The following is a 21,858-nucleotide window of genomic DNA, read 5'->3' on the forward strand; positions in this document are numbered from 1 at the left end:
GGCTCCAGTCTGATCTGGCAGAGTATCTACAGCTGGATGCCCTTCCTAACGCCAACCACTCCGCGAGTGTAGTGGGTGCTTTTTACATGCCACCTGCACAGGTGCCAGGGGGGTCCGGCATCGGCCATGATCGGTTGGAGCTTTTAACGTGCCACTGGCACGGAAGCCAGCCAAGGCAGCACTGGCAACGGCCACGTTCGGATGGTGCTTTTTATGTGCCACCAGCACAGAAGCCAGTCAAGTCGGCGCTGGCTACGGCCACAATGCAATAAGAATTAAGAAAGTGAATTACAGTTAATTATGTAGTGAGGAAAAGACAATACAATTCAATAATAAATACTGTTTTACTTATTCTGACAAGTACAGGAGACAACTCCAAGCATGGTTTGGCCTTAAGCTTCAGGAAAGCACAGATTGTGTATTATCATATACTAGCAGTATATGAAGGCTACCAAACCTGCCACACACAGACAACTTCAGCTTTATATATATAGATTGGTTTGGTTCCACATAAGTTTAGATATTTGTTTAACGCAATATTCTATTAGTTTGGTTGTTCATAATAGATGACATAATCAAATTCAGGGGCCATAAAAATCCTATTGATTTCACTGTAATGTTCATCTGATGGTTAAAAAAAACACACACACTTAGAAAAAGTCTATTTAAACAAAAACTTTACAGTATTTAAAGTAATATTTTAAGAGAAGCCTGTGACAATGATTGCAATGTCATTGTGAAGTTAACTTTGCAGCCCTTGATTCTAGGTCCAAACCTACTATTCACACCTGGGGTAAGTGTCTTCTATCATAACTTTAAGTTAACCAAAACTTTGTAAGCAGAATTTGGCAGTTGTAAATTATTTGTAAGCCCAGTGGAAATTATACGCTACATTTTCCACAAAAAATTTTAAAATGAAATTAGGGCTAAGTAATCATCTGAGAGCCTGAGGTAGAAATGCAGTCAAAACTGTAAAAGACTTGTTTGCTGTGAGAAAGTGGTTATGCTCAAAATTGAGTTAATGACTATCTTATATATATATATATATATATCACGTGATCACGTGACCGACCAGACCATCAGATGTTGTTACACATCGCTGGTCATCGCATTGTTTTAGCCTTCGAATGACGCCACCCCGCTGGCTAAGCAAGCAGGCCAACAGAAGAAAGAGTGGTGAAAGAGTACAGCAGGGATCACCACCCCGTGCTAGAGCCTCGTGGAGCTTTTTAGGTGTTTTCGCTCAATAAACACTCACAACGCCCGGTCTGGGAATCGAAACCGCGATCCTGTGACTGCGAGTCCGCTGCCCTAACCACTAGGCCATTGCGCCTCCACATATATATATATATATATCATCATCATCATCATCATCATTTAACGTCTGTTGTCCATGGGTTGGACGCTTTGACCAGGGCTGGTAAGCTGGAAGGCTGCACCAGACTCCAGTCTGATTTGGCATGGTTTTCTATGGCTGGATGCCCTTCCTAATGCCAACCACTCTGAGAGTGTAATGGGTGCTTTTACATGCCACTGGAATGGGTACCATTTGCGTGACACCAGTATCTGCCATGACTGCTCTTTTGCTCAGTTTAATAGGTTTTCTTCTCAAGCACAACATAATGCCAAAGGTCTATCATTGCCTCCGTGAGACCCAACACTGAAAAGGAACTCAGTCACTTTGCCTCCATGAGGCCCGATGCTGAAAAAGAATTCAGCTACATTGCCTCCATGAGGCCCAACCAGTGACACCAACATCAATCACGATTACAATTTCACTTGGCTTGACGGGTCTTCTCAAGCACAGCATATCGCTAAAGGTCTCAATCACTAGTCATTGCCTCTGTGAGGTTCAAAGTTCAAAGATTATGCTTCTCCACAGTTAGAGATCAGCACATTTTTATACAGTTGTTCTCATCCATATGCATCATATGACCATACCATCACAGCCATCTCTCTTGCACACCACATCTGATGCCTCTTATACCTAACTTTTCTCTCAGGATGCTTACACTCTGTCAAACATGCACACTGACAGTGCACATCCAGCGAAGCATACTGGCTTCATTTCTTTCAAGCATATGCATGTCCTCAACTGTCACAGCCCATGTTTTACTGCCATGTAACATAGCTATTCACACACTGGTGTCATACAATCTGCCTTTCACTCTGAGAGAGAGGCCTTTTGTTGGCAGCAGTGGTAGGAGCTCTCTGAACTTTTTCCAGCCTAATCTTATTCTTTCAGCTATACTCTCAGAGAATCCACCTCCACTACTAACTTGGTCACCTAGATAACAAAATTATTCATTATATTTCTTTATAGTAAAAACCATGAGTTAAAAATGTTAATGTATTATAAGATTATTATTATTCTTTTTATTTCATTCCAGTTCTGAAACAGCGGAATTAGATTTAGATGGACAAGGTGGTAAGATGTTTCTCCGGGTTCTTCTTAACCTAGTGATGCACAACTATCCTGCAGTTGTATCAGGAGCTCTCCAATTACTCTTCAGGCATTTTAGTCAACGGCAAGAGGTTCTTCAAGCTTTTAACCAAGTATGTATCAATTTTACCTTTTTCAAATGCTTTATCTCTCTTTCTGGATGATTTCATTTCATTCTTGTGTGTGTGTTAGAGATGTCAGTTTACAACAGATAGGTCTTTACCTTTCTCAGATAATAAACTTGCTTTTTAATTGTAATAAACTACCTTCCTTCTTGAGTCATGCCAACTCGCAAGGGCTGCTTTCCCAGCATCATGGCGTATATATTCCACACCTGGATGGGATATTGGTCCATCACAGGATTACTCATTTTTGCCAGCGGAGTGGACTGGAGCAAAGCGAAATGAAGTGTTTTGCTCAAGAATACAACACATTGCCTGGTCCAGGAATTGAAACTACAATCTTACAATCATGAGTCCAATACCCTTTTTTTTTTTTTTTTTTTTTTTTTACTATCTTCCAATCACAGTATCAGTCAAAGTACTGGATTAGATGTAAATGAGTAACTCACCACCCTCAAAAATTGCTGGCTTAAATTAAGAACAGTTAAATTTAATAACTTTTAATTTTAAATTTAATTTTTTAATGACTGAAAACTAAGATTTTGACCAATTTCGTATTACTGCCAAGGTAAGTAAAACTGATTATAATCTTAGTTTTTCAAAAATCAATTTCTTTGTTTTTTAAGGTCCAACTATTGGTGTCTACAAGCGATGTTGAAAACTACAAACAGATTAAACGAGATTTGGATGACCTGCGCTTGTTGGTTGAGAAATCAGAACTGTGGGTGTATAAGGCTAAACCACCCGATGGCAAAAAGAAGAAAGCTACAAAAGAAGAAAAAGAGGGTGGTTCAAAAAAAGTAAAATTTCAATTAACTTTTTTCCTTCACTTTAATGTTTATTTAACTTTTTTTTCTCTATTGTGTCATTCATTCAATTGTATTCAAACAGAATGTAAGATGATGCCTTTTTAAAAAAAGTTTCTCATAGCTCATAACCCCCAATTATTTTATTAAATCATGAAATAAAGCAGTGAATTGTCATGCTGTCCTAGACCAGCTATAATCAAATAGACCTATGGCATACATGTAATCAGCTGAAAGACTTGGTACAACCCTTTGATCTATTGTCTAAGACATAGCATAGTTCTACTGCATACTTCAACATTTTGCATGTTCTTGTACTGGACACTGAAACATAAAGTGTTTAATTATATGGGTACATTTTGTATTTGACATTTTGTATTCTCTCTACTATCCAGTTACGCTCTGTATTTGTGTCTTTTTCTGGTACTGATTTTTGACATATTTTTGTCGTTTTCTGGTATTGATTTTAGGCACAAGAGCTTTTAGTTGATTATACCAGTTCCAGTATATTGCCTGGTTTTTATTTCATCATTCTTGTATGATGTAAAGTGAACATTGACATAGAAGATGATAATTCATTCTGGCAAAAATAGTGCAAAATATTTCAGTTTGAGTGTACTAATTTCCAATTTGCACCAGTATAAACACACACACACACACACTCCGCATGCACACCACATGCACAAGCATGCACATGCATGCACACACACACACACAAATGATAGGCTTCAATGCAGTTTCCATCCAGCAAACTTCATTCATAACGTTTGATCACCTGAAAAGCTTTGCTTAAATTGTACTGCAATAAGATCAAATCTATAACTGCATGGTTTTTTGGAAAAAATTTTGACCAAACAGCCAAGCCTGTATATCCTGTCCATAAAAAGATGGAGCCTTGTGGTACTCCATTAGGGAAATTACAAATTCTGTGTGTTGCTTTTATGCATTGCATAAGTTTGGTATCCAGTGTTTTGTGTCATTTCTTAAGGCGATGTTGGCTATTTTGTGTAAGTAGCTGGCAAGAAATGGAATCAAAGCTTTGCTGATGTTAATGGTAGTTTGAATGTTGCAGTTGAGGTTATCATGTAACTTCTATGTTGTATAAGTTGTGTGGTGATTGAATGTAGTAACCTGAATATGTGTTGGATTTAAAAGAAGGAGTGTGTGAATTAATGATGTGAAGGTTGGGTGGTTTTAACATTTTCAAGATGTGCAGACAAAGTTATGGGTTTGTGTGATACTGCTTTTCCAGAGGGTTTTGCTGGGCTTCAAAATTGTGATGATTTTGCCCAGTTTTCAGATTATGGGGATTTGGCAGTGTTGGAGTAAGAAATTGTAGATGTTTGTGAGTGCAATGATTCCTCCAGGCCCTAAGTGTTTTGGTATATAACTGTCTGTTTGTCAAGTCCTGAGACAGTACAACCTGCTACAGTTAGCAGGCAGATCTCTTTCAATATTTCCCCTACTATCTTAAAAATGTAAAAAATATGAAGTTATTGAAAATGTGATAAATTTTGGGCACAATGATAACCAAATTCTGAAATTAATAATAAAATCCTGATATCAATAGATGTTCTTAAACATATTTATCAGCTTGTATTTTGAAAAACCCTTTTAAACAACTTTCTCATCTTACACATTTATCTGTTTGCATTTCATAACACAATTTTTCTTCATTCTTTAGGAAAAAAGTGAATCTAAAATGCGAAAACAAAATGCCTGGGTGAGTTAAAGTTTTCATTGGCTTCTACTTTTAAAATTTTCATGAATAAAACAGTATATAGAAAAATTAAGTTTATCTATTAATTATTTTCAGGCTGCATATATTTTGTGAGCCCTTATTTTTATATATAACTGCCATTTTGTTTTTGTCAATGCTCCCAGCACATACTCTTGTACTGTTGATACTAAATTCTACTCATATTCATCCTCATGCAGTATAAACACTTTAACCTAGTCTTGCACTAGCTCTGAGAACAGAAGTATTGAGAATATCCATCAATGGGAATATAACAAGCTTGTCTCTCTTAACAATGCGAACACATAATTACCATGTGTACCAATGAAGTAGTTTTGTACCAAACTTTCTCTACAAATGAACAACAAACAGATAACCAAGATCTCTTGAATTCACTTCAAAGTTTAGTCCTCAATCTCTAATGATCTTTCAAAGCAACATCACATATATGTGATATAATCAAAACAAAATCATGATGACTAAATTAACTTTTCAGGTTTAGAAAATAATTTAGCTTGGTTACTTGCTGAGTCTACAAAGCACAAGATCCACATGGAATATTGTTGCAATTACATTTACAAATATCTAAATAAAGGCCAGCCAACTTTTAGTTCATACAATTGAAAAAGCCTGGTTGTTTATAGGATGACCCAATGCATGTATTTGTTGGGGGTGGGGCTGAGTTTGTTCCCCTACCATTGTTTGACAACCAATGTTGGTGTATTTATGTCCCAGTAACTTAGTGATTTGGCAAAATGGACTGATAGACTAGGCTTATAAAGAATAAGTCCTGAGATCTATTTCTTCAACTAAAGGTGGTGCTCCAGCATGGCCACAGTCAGATGACTGAAACAAATAAAAGAATAAAAGAACATACAGATATAGACTCTTATTAACAGATTGAGTTTAAATTGATCAAAACATGTTCATGTAAGCATTCAAAAACTTTTTCGTTAATATGGAGCTAATAACTTGAAAAATTATTATGTTATACTTTTCAATGTTGCTTAAAGAATTCTTATTCATCTTTAATTTTTTTCCTCTCTTTATCTAGGAACTTGGAGCTGATCAAGGCTCAGCTATTGATCTGGGTTTAGGACCTAACATTGATAAATTAGCAGAAGTTAATTACAAAAAGAAAAAAGAAGTAAGATTTATATTATTTTTATTAAATGCAATGCACATATATATCATCATCATATATATATATATTATTATATATATATATATATATATATATTATATTAAATTAGTTCATTGTTTAAACCTCGCCAAGATAAATATTTAAACCACCTGATGAATGACTGTAACTCGAAAATTTAAAGAAATTAACAGCCATGAAATGATCGTAGTGTTATATTAATTATATTTTTTTAATAATTTTGTTATATATTTAAATAATATAAATTAAATAATCTTATGTATTGGCTTAAGTTTTTCATTGTATGATTTGCCTAATAGTGGTTTTGTCTCTAATTTAATATAATATAATATTTTACTATAAAATTGGATTCAATCCTAAATCTGATTTTTCCCTGTAAGTTTGGATTTATTCCCTAATATTTATTATTATTATATATATATATATATATATATATATATATATATATATATATATATATATATACAAAGAGCAATAAAGATTCAAGTTAATTTAAAAAAATTTACTTGAATATGGTACCTAACTTAGATGCACCAAAAAAACTATACTGATTTAAAATACAGTAATGTGGGGTGATTATAAGCGAGAAAGAAGCAACAGAATGGATAGGTTTTTAGTACGATCGTTTCATACAAGGACAGGTTTTATTAAAAGTTGCAAAGATTACAGCATATAAACGAGTCCCGTACTCATCAGCTAAAATACATGTAAGTTCTCTAGACATCCTAGTGTTTGAGGCTATACTCATGAAGTAATGTAGATAATTAAACAGATTTCTAAAGTTCATTAAAGTTCTTTAAAGAACTTTAATGAACTTTAGAAATCTGTTTATGTTAATTATTATCTACATACTTCATGAGTATAGCCTCAAACACTAGGATGTCTAGAGAACTTACATGTATTTTAGCTGATGAGTACGGGACTCGTTTATATGCTGTAATCTTTGCAACTTTTAATAAAACCTGTCCTTGTATGAAACGATCGTACTAAAAACCTATCCATTCTTGTTGCTTCTTTCTCGCTTATATATATATATATATATAAATATTATTTTTAGGGAATAAAAATTCTGGCATAACAGAGATTCAAATTATTCTCAATGAAGAAATATATATTTTAACTTAGAGATAGTAGGCCCCTACAATCTCACCAAATAAAAAGAATTTTTATTTTTACTTTAAATACCTACTGTTTTATTACTTGGCAACACGTGTTTCATGAGATGCATCCTCAGGTTCCTAAACATTTATCAACATTGATAAAGTGATATAAGGGCCTGATATTGGGGTGGCATTTTGAGAGGGGTTCCATTTGAGAGTGGTTTAGGAACCTGAGGATGCATCTCATGAAACACGTGTTGCCAAGTAATAAAACAGTAGGTATTTAAAGTAAAAATAAAATACTTTTTATATGGTGAGATGTAGGGGCCTACTATCTCTAAATTAAAATATATATTTGTATGTATATATATATATATATTTGTATATATATATATTTATATATGTTTGTATATATATATATTTATATACGTTTGTATATATATATATATATATATATGTGTGTGTGTGTGTGTGTGGTGACCACGTGTGTATCGTTGGTGATTTTCTTTCTCCTTCCTCCCTTCCTAGGACCTTTACTTTTTCTATGTTTCTGACGAAGAGCTCTGCTCGAAACATTAAATTCTCCTACTTTCTTTCCTTTCCTAAGCGTCCAATAACACTATACTTGTTCCACGTCCTCGCATTGTTGTGTTTTCTCTTTGTTCATGTTTGGATTAACTATATATATATATATATATATATATATATATATGTGTGTGTGTGTATATATATATATATATATAATATATATATATATTGATATATATGTATGTATCTTTTGGGCAGAGTAGAACATTTTAGTATTTCGTCTCCATTAAGGGAAAATAGATTAAATACAGTTATAAAGGAGAAATACTTTATTTGGGTGCTTTTATCACATCCTTTGGAAAACATAGTTGTTGGTATTAGAAATAACATGAAATACCTCTACTAAGACAAAGTACGAAAACCATTTGTCTCAATATGAAGCATAAATTCAAGACGATAAATAAAATATTTTATTATTTACTGATTTTGATAATGTTAAGGCACTTCTTTTAAAAAAAATATCCTGTTTCTTCTACAGATCCTATTGCGCCTTACTAAACTGTGTGTCCAAGAAACATCAGAGGGAAATAAAAAGCCAAGGAAACATGAACAACGACTACTTAGGAATATGGCTGCTCACTCTGTTGTTTTGGAATTGTTACAAATTCCTTTTGACAAGGTAAGCCTGTTTTGGATTTTATGGATTTTCAAAAAATAAACATTACAATGAATTTGTAATTTATTTATCTTTTATTTTTGCTGTTATAATAATGAAATTATTGTATACAGTGCTCAGGTGCAGCACAACTTGTCAAAAGTGTGTATAAAGTATATGCAGTAATGTACAAATGTCTGGAAAGTGATCAGTGTATGAGTCAGATACATGCTTGTGTGTGTATGGAGGGGGGAAAATTAGGTATAGTGTTGGCGAATCTCAGGAAGCATGGAAGTTTTGAAGGATGCAGTGCTCCAACAACTAACAATTGATGCCGGCAGTTTATTCCATACTTCAGCAACTCTTAGCATGAAAAAATGTTTCTGAAAGTCATGGGAGCTGTGCTGTTTTCTGACTTTGTAAACATGTCCACGGGTGTTAGACAGGTGGAGTTTGAAAAGGTGCTTAGAGTTATTGTTTGTAAGATGGTTAATAATTTTATGGGTGTCTGCCAAGTCAGCTGCCAAAATATAATTTTGACAATAGCTGAGTGTTTAATGTGGCTGGAATACTTTTTTTTCTTTTCTTTTCCACTCTAGGCACAAGGCCCGAATTTTTTGTGAAGCGGGAGGGCAGTCAATTAGATCAACTCCAGTATGCAACTGGTACTTAATTTATGAACCCCGAAAGGATGAATGGCAAAGTCAACCTTGGTAGAATTTGAACTCAGAACATAAAGACACATGAAATACTGCTAAGCATTTCGCCCGGCATGCTAATGTTTATGCCAGCTCACCGTCTTCATATGGCTGGAATACTGACAAAGTGAAAGTGGATGGCCTTGTGGTTAGGGTGTTGCACTCATCATGGTTTCTGTTTCCAAACTGGTTGGTGTTACATTTCATGTTGCCACAGTCCATTCAACTGTAAATGAGTTCCAACAATAGTTGGGAAGTTAACCCTGTGATGGACTGGTGTCCCATTCAGTGGGGAGTATTGCAGTCCAGACCTTATACACCATGGAAATCGTGTTAAGCTCTGTTCTTCTGAGACCTAAAACTCATGACAGACCTGAGTATTAACAAATATGTTAACACATGATTAAATTTCTAATTCAGATATTGGTTTGTGTTAACATTTAGATTCAATAAAACAGAAAATATCTGGGATATGTAATTTCAATGAAATAATATTGCATATTGTTGCACAGACTCAGCTAATGTATATTAGCATGGAAAATAATGCTATAATGATGACATCAATTTAATATATTCATTGCTTTTATTCATCAATATCTATAGCCTCTTTGAGGTAGTGGATGGGCAAACCATTAGCATACTGGGCAAAAATGCTTAGCAGCATCTCATCTGTTTTTACATTCTGAGTTCAAATTCCGTCAACTTTGCCTTTCATTCTTTTGGGGGTTTTGATTACGTCAGTACCACTGCTGTAATCAAACTTACCCCATCAATGTAATCAACTTACCTCATCCCCTGGGAGGGGATATTTATGGCTTCTGAAACTCTTAATATGAAATACTAATTTAAGAAATATTTATCTCTCAGTTCATTGGATCATGTTAAAACACAGAATACTGTGTTATTTTCCACAAGAGCATCTCTCATATGGATTTGTGGTTTATATTACTGGTGTGCAAGAACCATCTACTACAGCCACCAGAACTGCCAGATCACATGATTTCAGCTTTTTACGTACCACCGGCACGGGTATCCCAACTACAATTTCCATTTGATTTGTGTGTGTGTGTGTGTGTGCGTGTGTGTATTGGGAAAAAGTAGAATAGTGTTAGGAAGTCTCAGCTTTGTTACTGGGATGTCAAGACTTAACAGGCCAGGTGGTTTTTTGCTCTTTTTTAATTATGATTCCCAAAGCAGGTATTCTGAGGAATTTCAACCGTGTTTCGTGATCTGCTACCACAACAGCTCCTTTATAGGATCCAGTTAGCTCAAGACATCATCAGGAGGAACCACATCCGATTTCGGCCCCTACTCCTCTACCGTTTTGACATGGCTGGGCCCCCACTTTCAGAGGTGTCTTCAGCTCTGGTGTTGGGTGCATGTCTTCTTTCTTCTTTCTTCTGTTCCCTGGCCTCTTCGATGTAGCGTCAACGAGTGTCAGTGGTTGACTGACTGCCTTGTCAAATTTTTCCCTTTAAATATTTTAATATTACCAATGTTGTTTTGCTGGAATTTCAGCAAAAGCTTAAACTTTACAGTTTCTTTAAAATAGTAAAAGTCAAAAATCTAAATATTTCAATGTTGAGTGTAAGACTCAATAAACCTGAAATAGTTTTGAAAGTCAAACTTCTAGGCAGATGCTGTCCTCAACTAAGAGCCTTGCATTAGTATTTAAAAGTATGCAATCTGCACAGCACAATTTGTACCAGATAATGAATTACCATCCTTCATTAGTGTAATCCCTTCTCCGTGAAGTGATCAAGATAGCTACTATATTTTTAACTCCTAATCCGCCGAGGTTGACTTTGCCTTTCATCCTTTTGGGGTCGATAAATTAAGTACCAGTTACGCACTGGGGTCGATGTAATCGACTTAATCCGTTTGTCCTTGTTTGTCCTCTCTGTGTTTAGCCCCTTGTGGGTAGTAAAAAAAAATATATATATATATATATATATATATCTATTACAAAGTTAATCTTTTACATTTATTTCAGAACAAAGATATCCGTATGCATGAAATTATAAGACTGGCTCATGAATTTCTTCAGTGCTTCTGTCTTGGAAATCCTGCAAATCAGGTTTTACTTCATAAAGAAGTTGACCTTTTCTTGAACCCAGGAGTAAGTTATTTAAGTCGTTATTTCTACTGTTATACTATATTACTATGACAGGCATACTTCAACTTATGTCCTTTTGAGTTAAACCTTTTTCAACTTGAAGTCTTTTTTTTTTGTTTGTTAAGAAGTTAATGAAAAAATAAACATCAACTTCAGTTGATTTATTCAACTTAATGTCAGTCTCTGTGAAAGCATATTCAAAAGCATAAAATTATTTCAAATACTTAATACTGGAGAGGCAAATATAAAATACATGTGAAAATATGTACAAACAATTTACTAAAATAGATACAGGTTAATAAAGATTTTCAAATGATTTTTTTCTTTTTTTTTTTCCAAGCTAAGTGTTACATGTTTTCATCATGCTACTTTAAAGTTTAATATTACTGATATTATGATGCCACTAATCAGTTTCTAGATAATTTTCCCTTGTTTGGCTCTCATAAAAAAGTATTGTTTTTATATTGAGATCATCTTATGGCTTTTAATTTGATGTAGTAAAGATTGTTTGCCAACTTCACATAGCAGTCCTGGCTTAGGGTGAATGTTGTTGTAATTTAGCCAAACAATTATTCTGTGCTGATGAAGGAAAATAACCTGGAAATCACGGTACACAGATATTGTTTTGAGCTGAGTGGGGGTACTAGATTCCCTTGTTCAAAAATATAAGGACACAGACTGTGTCATATAGTCAGCTGGAGATGATGTCTCCTGGGGCTAAATTCCAACAACATTTGTCCTAAACCAGGACTGCCATGTTATGTTGACAAACAATCTTTACTACAAAGTATTGTTGCTGAATATCTCTCATTGTGAATTTTAAAACATAGTAATTTTCTAATCTTAATTTGATATTTGGTTAAGAAACTTTTTCTTTGTACTCAGATTTAGATAATATCAACATAAAAATTTCTAAGATTTTTTTTATCTTCACTATAATATATTTCAAGTTATGTAAGTATTCAAGACATATTTACACCACTATAGCATTGCTTGATATCTTTTCATCATTATTGAGTAGCAATATGCATTGTAAAGTATAATCTTATTTTATGAAGTATATCATATTAAAAAGATTTATTAAACTATTACTATCTTTTCAATAAAAACCTAAAGTCATAAACTAAAAATTTGTCAGCTTTGTAGTAAAGATTGTTTGCCAACATAACATGGCAATCCTGGTTAGGACGAATGTTGCTGTAATTTAGCCCCAGGAGATATCATCTCCAGTTGGCTATACAACATGATCTGTGTCCTTATATTTTCAAATATTGTTTTGTCAGCTTTCAAAGAATTGCTCTAATACTTCAAAAGCATTAGAGCAGTTCTTTTTTCTTTTGATATATCTATTTACTGAACCTTTTATTTATCTTAAAATCCTTTTGTGTTCATCTCCTTTCAGTTATTGGAAGCTCAGACAATGAAATCCATTTTTGAAGATAATGTACTATTATGCAATGAAATTTCTGAACGAATTGTGCAACATTTTGTTCATTGTATAGAGACACATGGCAGGCACGTTCAGTATCTGAAGTTTCTTCAAACTATTGTTAAGGCTGAAGGACAATACATCAGAAAAAGTCAAGACATGGTAATGGCTGAGGTAAGGATTTTGCAAGAATCTGACATTACATAAAATCAAAATTATTTAAAAATTTGTATTTGGAATTGTTTTTAGAATCATATTTCATACAGTTGAAAAATTAAAATATTGGTAAATTTTCATATTTCTAAAGAAATTGAGGGATTATATTTTTACTTTTTTATGATGAAATTGTATGCCTGTTTCTTATTTTTTTTAATTTTAGTTTTCAAATACTATATACTCTTGTTGAGAACATATAGTTTTATTGACTGTTTATTTCTTTTTTTTTTGCAATAAATAAGGATTTGAATTACTTTTTTGAAAATTGATGAAAAAACCACTTATTGGATTAACCAAAGCCTTTTTATATTATTTTCCTGACTTTCTGCAGCTTATCAGTGTTGGAGAGGAAGTACTTTTGTTTTACAATGACAAACCATCATTTGATACTCTGGTGCAACTAATGCGATCTGAACGTCATCGCTCTGATGAGCGTAGTCCTCTAGCATACCACATCAATTTAGTACAGTTACTAGCTTTGTGTACAGAAGGAAAGAATGTATATACAGAAATCAAATGTCACTCACTGCTGCCTTTAGATGATATTGTTAAAGTTGTGACTGATGTAAACTGTATTCCTGAGGTGAGTTACATTTTCATTTTTTTCAATCTTTGCACAATTACTGGAAACTCTCTCTCTGTAGTTCACCATATACTTTTACCACCAAGAAATTTAGATGAACAATTTCCTTTTTAACAGACACAGGGAAAGTGGATCATTTTGCTAAAGAAAAATTGAAAACCCAAAACTAATATCACAATAATTTGAAAGATCAGACTACTGTGAAAAAGTCCCTTTGGTCACAAAACATTTTCTTGAAGAACATGTGTACAAATGAGGTTACTTTCACATCTACAGTTATTGAGGAGAAATGAAAAATATACCATTGGATGTGTACTTATATAGATTAGCAAGATATACACTAGGTTCATTACATTCTTCTAGCCATTGCTTCCATGAGAGGATACCTGGTGACCACCCTTAATGACACAATTGCATTAAATGCTGGCTGGAACTTTTTTTTTTAAAAAGCAGCATTTTGATTGGACATCTATTTTGCTTTGGTGAAAGAGAAAAGTAACTGAACATGAAATAGATTTTACACCCCACTCCATTGAAGTAAAATAAATGAACCAATCCAAATGACACTTAAAACTCCATTCAATTTTTATTAAATGTAATTATGTTTATATTTATTTATGTATGTCATATAACAATTGACTCTAATGCTTTGTGTTTTGCAGGTGAAAATAGCTTATATTAATTTTCTAAACCACTGCTATGTAGATACTGAAGTTGAAATGAAGGAAATTTATACGAGTAATCATTTATGGACATTGTTTGAAAACTTTTTACTTGACATGGCCATTGTAAGTAAATAATGAACCTTTAGTTTTTTTTACATCCTTACTTCTATTAACATTGTGTCACTTGACTACTTTCTTTCTTCAAAACTTAATTCTAATCTTATATATAAATTTTGTGGTTGCTTATTTTTGTTTATATATATATATATATATATATATATATATATATATATATATATAACCCATGCTAGCATGGAAAACGGACATTAAACAATGATGATGATACATAATTTAGAGAAAAACCTCTATTAAGCAATTCAATAGTGAAAGACATTATTCACACCATATAGAAAAAAATATGCTATAAAAACCTTATTCTAAAAATCAATAAAGTACATAAACAATAAATAGTAAATAGTAGTATATTGACTACGCACGTTTCGTTGCTATATTTTCAAGTAGATAATGATAATAAAATCAATTCGCTTTGAAATTAAATTGATCTAAAATTAATTCTATTTAAAAATATAGTCACTCATCAGGTCTAAAATAATAATAATAATAATAATAATAACAATAATAAAATAAATGTACGTATCTTAACTTATAATTATCATCAAATAAATATAGAAAAATACGTGTTTTAACAATATTACTTAAAATAAAACCATAACTTATCTTATCAAAGAATTTCTGTTAACTAAAACTTTAAATATAATACATAGAACTTAGCGTTTATAAGAAATATATTGCGTGAAAATATGGCATAAATAAAAATTATAGAATAAATAGATAGAAATATGTATTTAAGTTGTTAAAATGACAAAATCTATTTTAGCTGTGAGAATACGAAAAAATTAATTATAATATACCATTTACTGGAAAATTTTAAAGTCTAAATAATTTAAAACTAAAATATGTAAAATATATAATATACATTAATTAAGCTAAATTTCTATAATTTAATCTATTTTCATTAATTTATCTATTTATTTTATAAACATCTTAGTTTAATCTTATAATCTTGTAATAATTTATACACATTTTACTACTACAAATTATAACTACAACAATTAGTAACATAAAATAGGGTTTATATATATACACAAATTAGCTAAACTTATTATATAAGTAATTTAACTTATGTCTACATTTAATTTTTCGTTCATCCAAGGAAATAACCAAATTTTTATTATTAATTAATAATATCTCCTTAAATTCATTAGTACATAATAAGCAAAAATTACTACCTATTCGATAAGATTTTGCCTTACAAACTATCTCCCAATTTAAATTGTACTTAATACTTTTAGATTTTAGTTCCCATATATATTTACTAAGGCCAGTAGAATTAATTAAATTTCTATTCTTAAAAGAATTTATGTATAGAGCCACCCGTAATTTAATTTTATTAGAAGTTTTTAACAAAGCATTATGTTTGTTATCTCACAAAATTATGATTGTTGTTTTTATGTCATAAATTTGGTTATCAATGTCATTATTGAAATCCTTATAACATCACTTGTAAGATTCAAAGATGTTTCCTGGTTGTGAAGGTTATGATGTTTGGTTTTATAACTGTTTATATAGTTAATCCTTTCCTTTGTCTTTACAGGTGAGCAATGCAACAACTGACCGACAACATGCTGACCTTGTCCTTGAACAATATGTTACCACTATAATTACTAGTATCATCACAACATTTTTTAATTCCCCCTTCTCTGATCAAAGTACTACTGTTCAAGTAAGGCTTCAATTTTTGTCTTTGATTTTATTTTATTTTCTTGCTTTTTTTTTCCTTGGCATTTTAACAACTAAATAAAATAAGTAACTGTGTTTGACATTCAAAAGTTTCAAAGTCATGTTGTTAGATGTTGAAAAACTAATTAAAACATTTTCTACTCCTGGAATTTCTTTGTGTTCATAATCAAGATAAATTACCTGTTTTCATCAATCTGCTTTAAAATATATAACATAGGTAAGCTGTATTATCTAACTACTGCCATCTTTCATCAGTCTAGCTGCCTAAAGTCTTGTTTAAAATATATGATATAGAGAAGAAATATTATCTATTTGTTCGTCAGTCTAACTGAAAATATAAGAAGTATTATCTAACTACCTCCATCAGCTCAGCTGAAAATAAATATTTTCTTTTAAATACCAGAATGGTTGGCATTAATAAGCTAAAAGAAATCAAACTAAAGAACATCCTGTGTCAAATCAATCAAATTATAGATAATAGAGAGTAAAAGGTTTACAAGTTATCTTTTTTTTTTTAACTGTAATACTTACTATAGAAATAATTTAGCTTCTTAACCCTTTTGTTACCAACCTAGCTGAAACCGGCTCTGGCTCTGAGTACAAATGTCTTGTTTTCAAACGTTTTGAATTAAAATCTCCCACCAAACCTTAGTCGCAATTTATGTTCCTAACACTAGCTTAATGATAAGTTATTTTACTAAATTCTTTGTTATATTTAAATTAAATGAAAGAAGCACAGAGCATCTCAAAATAAATACAGTAATGAAAAAGGTTAAAGCTTTATAGTTCTATGTTGTAATTGTCAGATACTTTGTGAAATACAAATTTCACTGAAACGCTCCAATGGTTATTATCAATTATCTCACGAAATACATTTTTTTTTTTGTTCAATAGACAAGGCAACCTGTGTTTATAAAACTACTTCAGGGTGTACACCGATTGTCCCAATGTTTGTGGCTGAATGGTGTGCAACGATATAATGTTGAAAATTGCATCAAAACTCTTGCTGATATTGGTGAGATATTTTTCATTTATACATGTCTTTTTCCTCGCTATTAATATCTAGAATGTTACCATATAAATATATAACTATGCTAAGGTATGACTATAATACCAAGTTACTCTGTTACTATCTGTGATATTAGTATACCATGCTAGTACTATCCAACTATATTACCTATGTCAAGTGCTAGTACAAAAATATGCCAGTATGGTACTATGCAATCATTACCATGCCACTGTTACTGTCTAGCACATCATTATACCAGTATGTTGCTGTGCAACTATATTACTATTTCTCCCCATTACTATCTGTCGTGTTTGTATACTACTATGATACTATGCAATTATATTACAGTCTATGTCCAACATATATATCACTACACCTTGCCAAGAAGGCTGAGGGTGTCTTGGCATCACTTACCAACTCCTTTGTGAGCCACTCTCCGGCTATCTGAGGCTTCATATAGCTATGAAAATAATACAATTATGTCTTTTTACATGACACTTTTACGAGTGCTTTTTACATGACATCGGCACAGGACTCTTGCTGCTCAATCCTCACCACCAGGGAGACTGGTTTTAACACTTCTGCTGCATGATGCTAATTCTATACTTTGATGTGTTGCTTCCTGCTTCAGTAATACATGAATCATAGATTTTCCACCCACTTTCCTACATTAGTCTCAGAGGTCTGAAAACGTCATTCCTCTGATAAGGCCATAAATTTCTTTACTTTTAAAAAAAAAAATATAAATATGTTCATGTCACTCTGTTACTATGATACAATATCACTCAGTCCTGATGGTGCTATGTTACTATACCACAGTGCTAGTGTATCAGTATGACATTATACCACCACTATGACTGCACTATATTGCTACATCACTATTTTACCATATACCACTGCCATTATGTCATGACAAGGCAAGCAACCAACCACTATTATGCTTCTAAACTTCTTTTAAAAAACTTATGAAATCTGAAATTTCTGTACTAGTTATTGCTAATTATTACTATATTATTATATTATTACTGTAAGTTATCAAACACCACCCATCTTTTATTTTCTTACTTAGACCATATTACAGACAATGTAAACTTTCACTGATTAAAATAAAGGATTACCCATCCACCTTTCTTATTAATTTTTCACACCTTTTTCTACTGATTTTTGTTGCAGCAAAGAACCGCAGTATTGCAATTCCTGTTGATTTAGCCACACAAGTAAAGAATTTGTTTGAGAAGTCTCAGATTGTCATGAAGCACACCAAGCATTGGATAGCTACTGGCAGAAAACGAGAGTCTCTTCATTCAAGTACTGTGTCCCGGGATTATAGAGTCATCATTGAAGGTTTACAGGTGAGTGAGTTCCTGACCTTCTCATATGTATCGTTAGTCACTTCTTGCAAAAATTCCTTGCTTCAGTTCTGTTTTGCGTTTTATTTCTTATTTATGTATCCAGTATTTTTATGCCCATGATTATATTTTTATTACACTTATTACACCTGAGTATTCTGCCTACTGCTTGGCATGAAAGCTGTTTTTCTTCCATCAGCAAAATTATGGCAAACAAAGTTAAGTATTCTGCACAAAAGGTGTAAGATTTAAACTTATAACTGTACGAAGATGTACTTTGATACCTTGGCCATAGTCAGGTGACTTTTTAGTTTTCTATATTTACTTGAATGTCTTCTGTTATCTGCTATTATCCATTTTCTCTACTGGTTAGTTAAGGATCAGCTGGATTTGATTTTGGTCCTAGAAACTTACAAATAGGTTGTTTGAGTGTATTACATCTTGAGACAGTGTGTATTACAATATCTTGTTCAAGAGCAACAAAAGCAACATTAACGATCAAATATGAAATTCTGATTAATAATCTAAACCTTTAATCGATGACTATCATGAATTGAAAACATTTTTCCACAATACCAGCAGACTTTCAAAATATTTATATCTGTGTGTGTGTGAAAAAATATCTACCCTGGGTGAGAAGTATAAAAGACAAAAACCAGACACAAACACATAAAATTTTAAAAACAGAGCATTAACAAAAAAAAAACTTTTTTTCTTTATTGTCAAGTGAAAATAAGAAGTAGATTGTCTAAGAACAAGAGGTTATATAAACAGAATGGAAAGAGGAAGAGATTAGCATGAACAGACATTACAAAACAAAATGGTAAAACAAGGCCGAAATGAATTGATTCCTTTCATTTGATGTCAACTAAACATTTTCCTTGGTTGGTTTTGAATACCTTCTGATGAGACTACAATGTTTAGCAGTGTTTGATAACAACTGTGGCTACTATTATGACACTATTACAGAACATGGTGATAAAATAAGCAAATGAGGGACAAACAAGAAGGACAAACAAGAAACGTAAATATTCATATGACCAAGACAGAACAAGTGTCAAGAGAAAAATATAGGGAAGACTTTCACCTAGGGAATAGAAAATAACAGAAAAGAGAAGACATCTGAACTGGGTGGCGTTCAAACAGTTAATGATAGAAAGCTGGAGGGAAAAATAAGAAGAGAGAAGTGAGTTGCCTTATTTGCAAATACAATCCTGAATTGGGGCAAAACAAATAAAACTGACATAAAAATTTTGACTCTACTTTTAGTATTGAGTCTTCTCATCAGTAAATGTACAATTATCATTCTTAAGATTGCTTTAAAATGATAACCTTCTTGAAGTGGTCACGACTGAGATGCATTTCACCATGCTTTACCAGTTTCATGTTGTGTGCCTCTGCCAACAACATCAATGGAATTGAGTGGTCTTTGTCATCTGTTAGAATGTCAAAGTCTCCAAAATATAGCATTCAATATGGTCTGGTCTTCAACACAGTAGCTATGGCCAGCAAAGCCTGCCTTGCATTGAGCAACAATAGCAGGGGTGAGAGGAATATGTCTATAAATCTTCTCTTTAGCTTTGTATTCATGCTATGAAATGTTTCATACCCTCAAGAGAAACTTGTATCATATGATGTGATTCCAGCTATTCCAGACCTGCCGAAATGGACTGAACTTCTCATATGGCTATTTGCTAATACACACACACACACATGCATGCACACACACACACACAAACACACACATATACACACACGTAAAATGGGTGTACATAAATGCATCTGCACATATTTCTATGCATTATGAATAAGATGAAATCTTTGAATTAAAACCTAGATTGAAACTGTTCTCATCTATAAACTTACTCTACATTAAAAAAAAAAAAATGGTAAGCATGGGTTTATTAACCTTTCATGCAGAAATGACATCTTTTAAATTACAGGAAATTGTAGCTCTTCTGGAAGAACAGCTGAAACCTTTAGTCCAAGCTGAGATGTCTGTGCTTGTTGATGTCCTTCACCATCCCGAGCTCTTGTTCGTTCATGGAACAGAAGCTCGTATCAAATGTGAAAGTGGAGGTTTTATTTCTAGGTATGTTTCTGATTCTGTCATTTTTCTTTTATCAATCTCTTAACATATTTATATTCATATAACTTTATTTCTATCTGTTCATCTACAGCTATATATGTATCTAGTTATCAGCTTCTATGTAGCTATCTCTATCAGTCATGCACCATTTAAAAAAAAATTGGCAAGAATTTCTACATGATAGTACAATTTTAATTGTTGTTTAGCCCCAGGTCAACTATTATTCAGAGGATGTATAAGCATCACCTTACTGGTACTTGTGCCAGTGGCATGTGTAAAAAGAATTGAGCGAGGTTGTTGCCAGAGTACCGCCTGACTGGCCCCCATGCCGGTGGCACATAAAAGCACCCACTACACTCTGAGTGGTTGGCGTTAGGAAGGGCATCCAGCTGTAGAAACTCTGCCAGATCAAGATTGGAGCCTGGTCCCACCATCTGGCTCGCCATCCCTCAATCAAATCGTCCAACCCATACTAGCATGAAGCAGACGTTAAATGATGATGATGATGATGATGATTCCAGCTATGAACATCCTAACTTTCTTTCAGATATAGTATATCTAGGGCCATATCCAATGTGTTCTGCCTCTTTTTAGGACAATATAGTGTGGTTCAAGGAAGATTTGACTGCCATTTCTAGCAGATTGATCAACCACATAGAGGTGTTGTAGTTAGCTTGCAGTTTTGATAGATACGTTTGAGTGAATGATTCATTTCATTGGTTGACCTTCATCTTACTTCCATACACAACATGGATTAAGTTTACCACACAAGAATTGGAACAGTTCCTCATACAGGCCTCTACACACTTTACCTCTACAATGTTTTACTTGTAGAACTTTGGCTGACCTGAGGGTATCATTATCATACAAGACACTTGCCCAAGTTGCTGTATAGTGGCATTGAACTCAAAACCACTTGGTTGCAAAATAGTTTGTTTAACTTGTATGTTTTCAATAGATTGAATCAACAGCCAAGCTTCAGTTCTTAATTAGCATTGCTTCTATAGTGATGTTGATTAAGTGACATCCTATAATTTACTAAGCATGAGAGAAAGAGGGATCACCATTTTGTATGTAATGACAAAAAAATAAGAATTTGTGAAATCATCATCATCATCATCGTTTAACATCTACTTTCCATGCTAGCATGGGTTGGATGATTTGACTGAGGTCTGGCGAACCAGATGGCTGCACCAGACTCCAATCTGATCTGGCAGAGTTTCTACAACTGGATGCCCTTCCTAACACCAACCACTCCGAGAGTGTAGTGGGTGCTTTTACGTGCCACCGGCACGTAGGCGGTAAGGGCAATGGCCACGATCAAATGGT

General features: G+C 33.1%; 1 protein-coding gene across 12 annotated transcripts in view; it reads left to right on the forward strand.

Moving 5' to 3' along the window:
• Nucleotides 1-21,858, forward strand: part of LOC115222534 (inositol 1,4,5-trisphosphate receptor type 1) — a 324,840-nt gene that overhangs the window by 224,582 nt on the left and 78,400 nt on the right. For all 12 annotated transcript variants that reach the window (XM_036500553.1, XM_036500548.1, XM_036500552.1 and 9 more), the window contains 13 exons: nucleotides 2,391-2,556; nucleotides 3,192-3,365; nucleotides 5,056-5,094; nucleotides 6,164-6,256; nucleotides 8,438-8,578; nucleotides 11,246-11,371; nucleotides 12,771-12,971; nucleotides 13,345-13,596; nucleotides 14,259-14,384; nucleotides 15,937-16,065; nucleotides 16,977-17,097; nucleotides 18,265-18,443; nucleotides 20,384-20,532. In XM_036500553.1, the coding sequence (XP_036356446.1) occupies nucleotides 2,391-2,556; nucleotides 3,192-3,365; nucleotides 5,056-5,094; nucleotides 6,164-6,256; nucleotides 8,438-8,578; nucleotides 11,246-11,371; nucleotides 12,771-12,971; nucleotides 13,345-13,596; nucleotides 14,259-14,384; nucleotides 15,937-16,065; nucleotides 16,977-17,097; nucleotides 18,265-18,443; nucleotides 20,384-20,532 (1,896 nt within the window). The remainder of the gene's footprint in view (nucleotides 1-2,390; nucleotides 2,557-3,191; nucleotides 3,366-5,055; nucleotides 5,095-6,163; nucleotides 6,257-8,437; nucleotides 8,579-11,245; nucleotides 11,372-12,770; nucleotides 12,972-13,344; nucleotides 13,597-14,258; nucleotides 14,385-15,936; nucleotides 16,066-16,976; nucleotides 17,098-18,264; nucleotides 18,444-20,383; nucleotides 20,533-21,858) is intronic.

This window comes from Octopus sinensis, linkage group LG2, assembly GCF_006345805.1.
Source record: "Octopus sinensis linkage group LG2, ASM634580v1, whole genome shotgun sequence".
Lineage (NCBI taxonomy): Eukaryota > Metazoa > Mollusca > Cephalopoda > Octopoda > Octopodidae > Octopus > Octopus sinensis.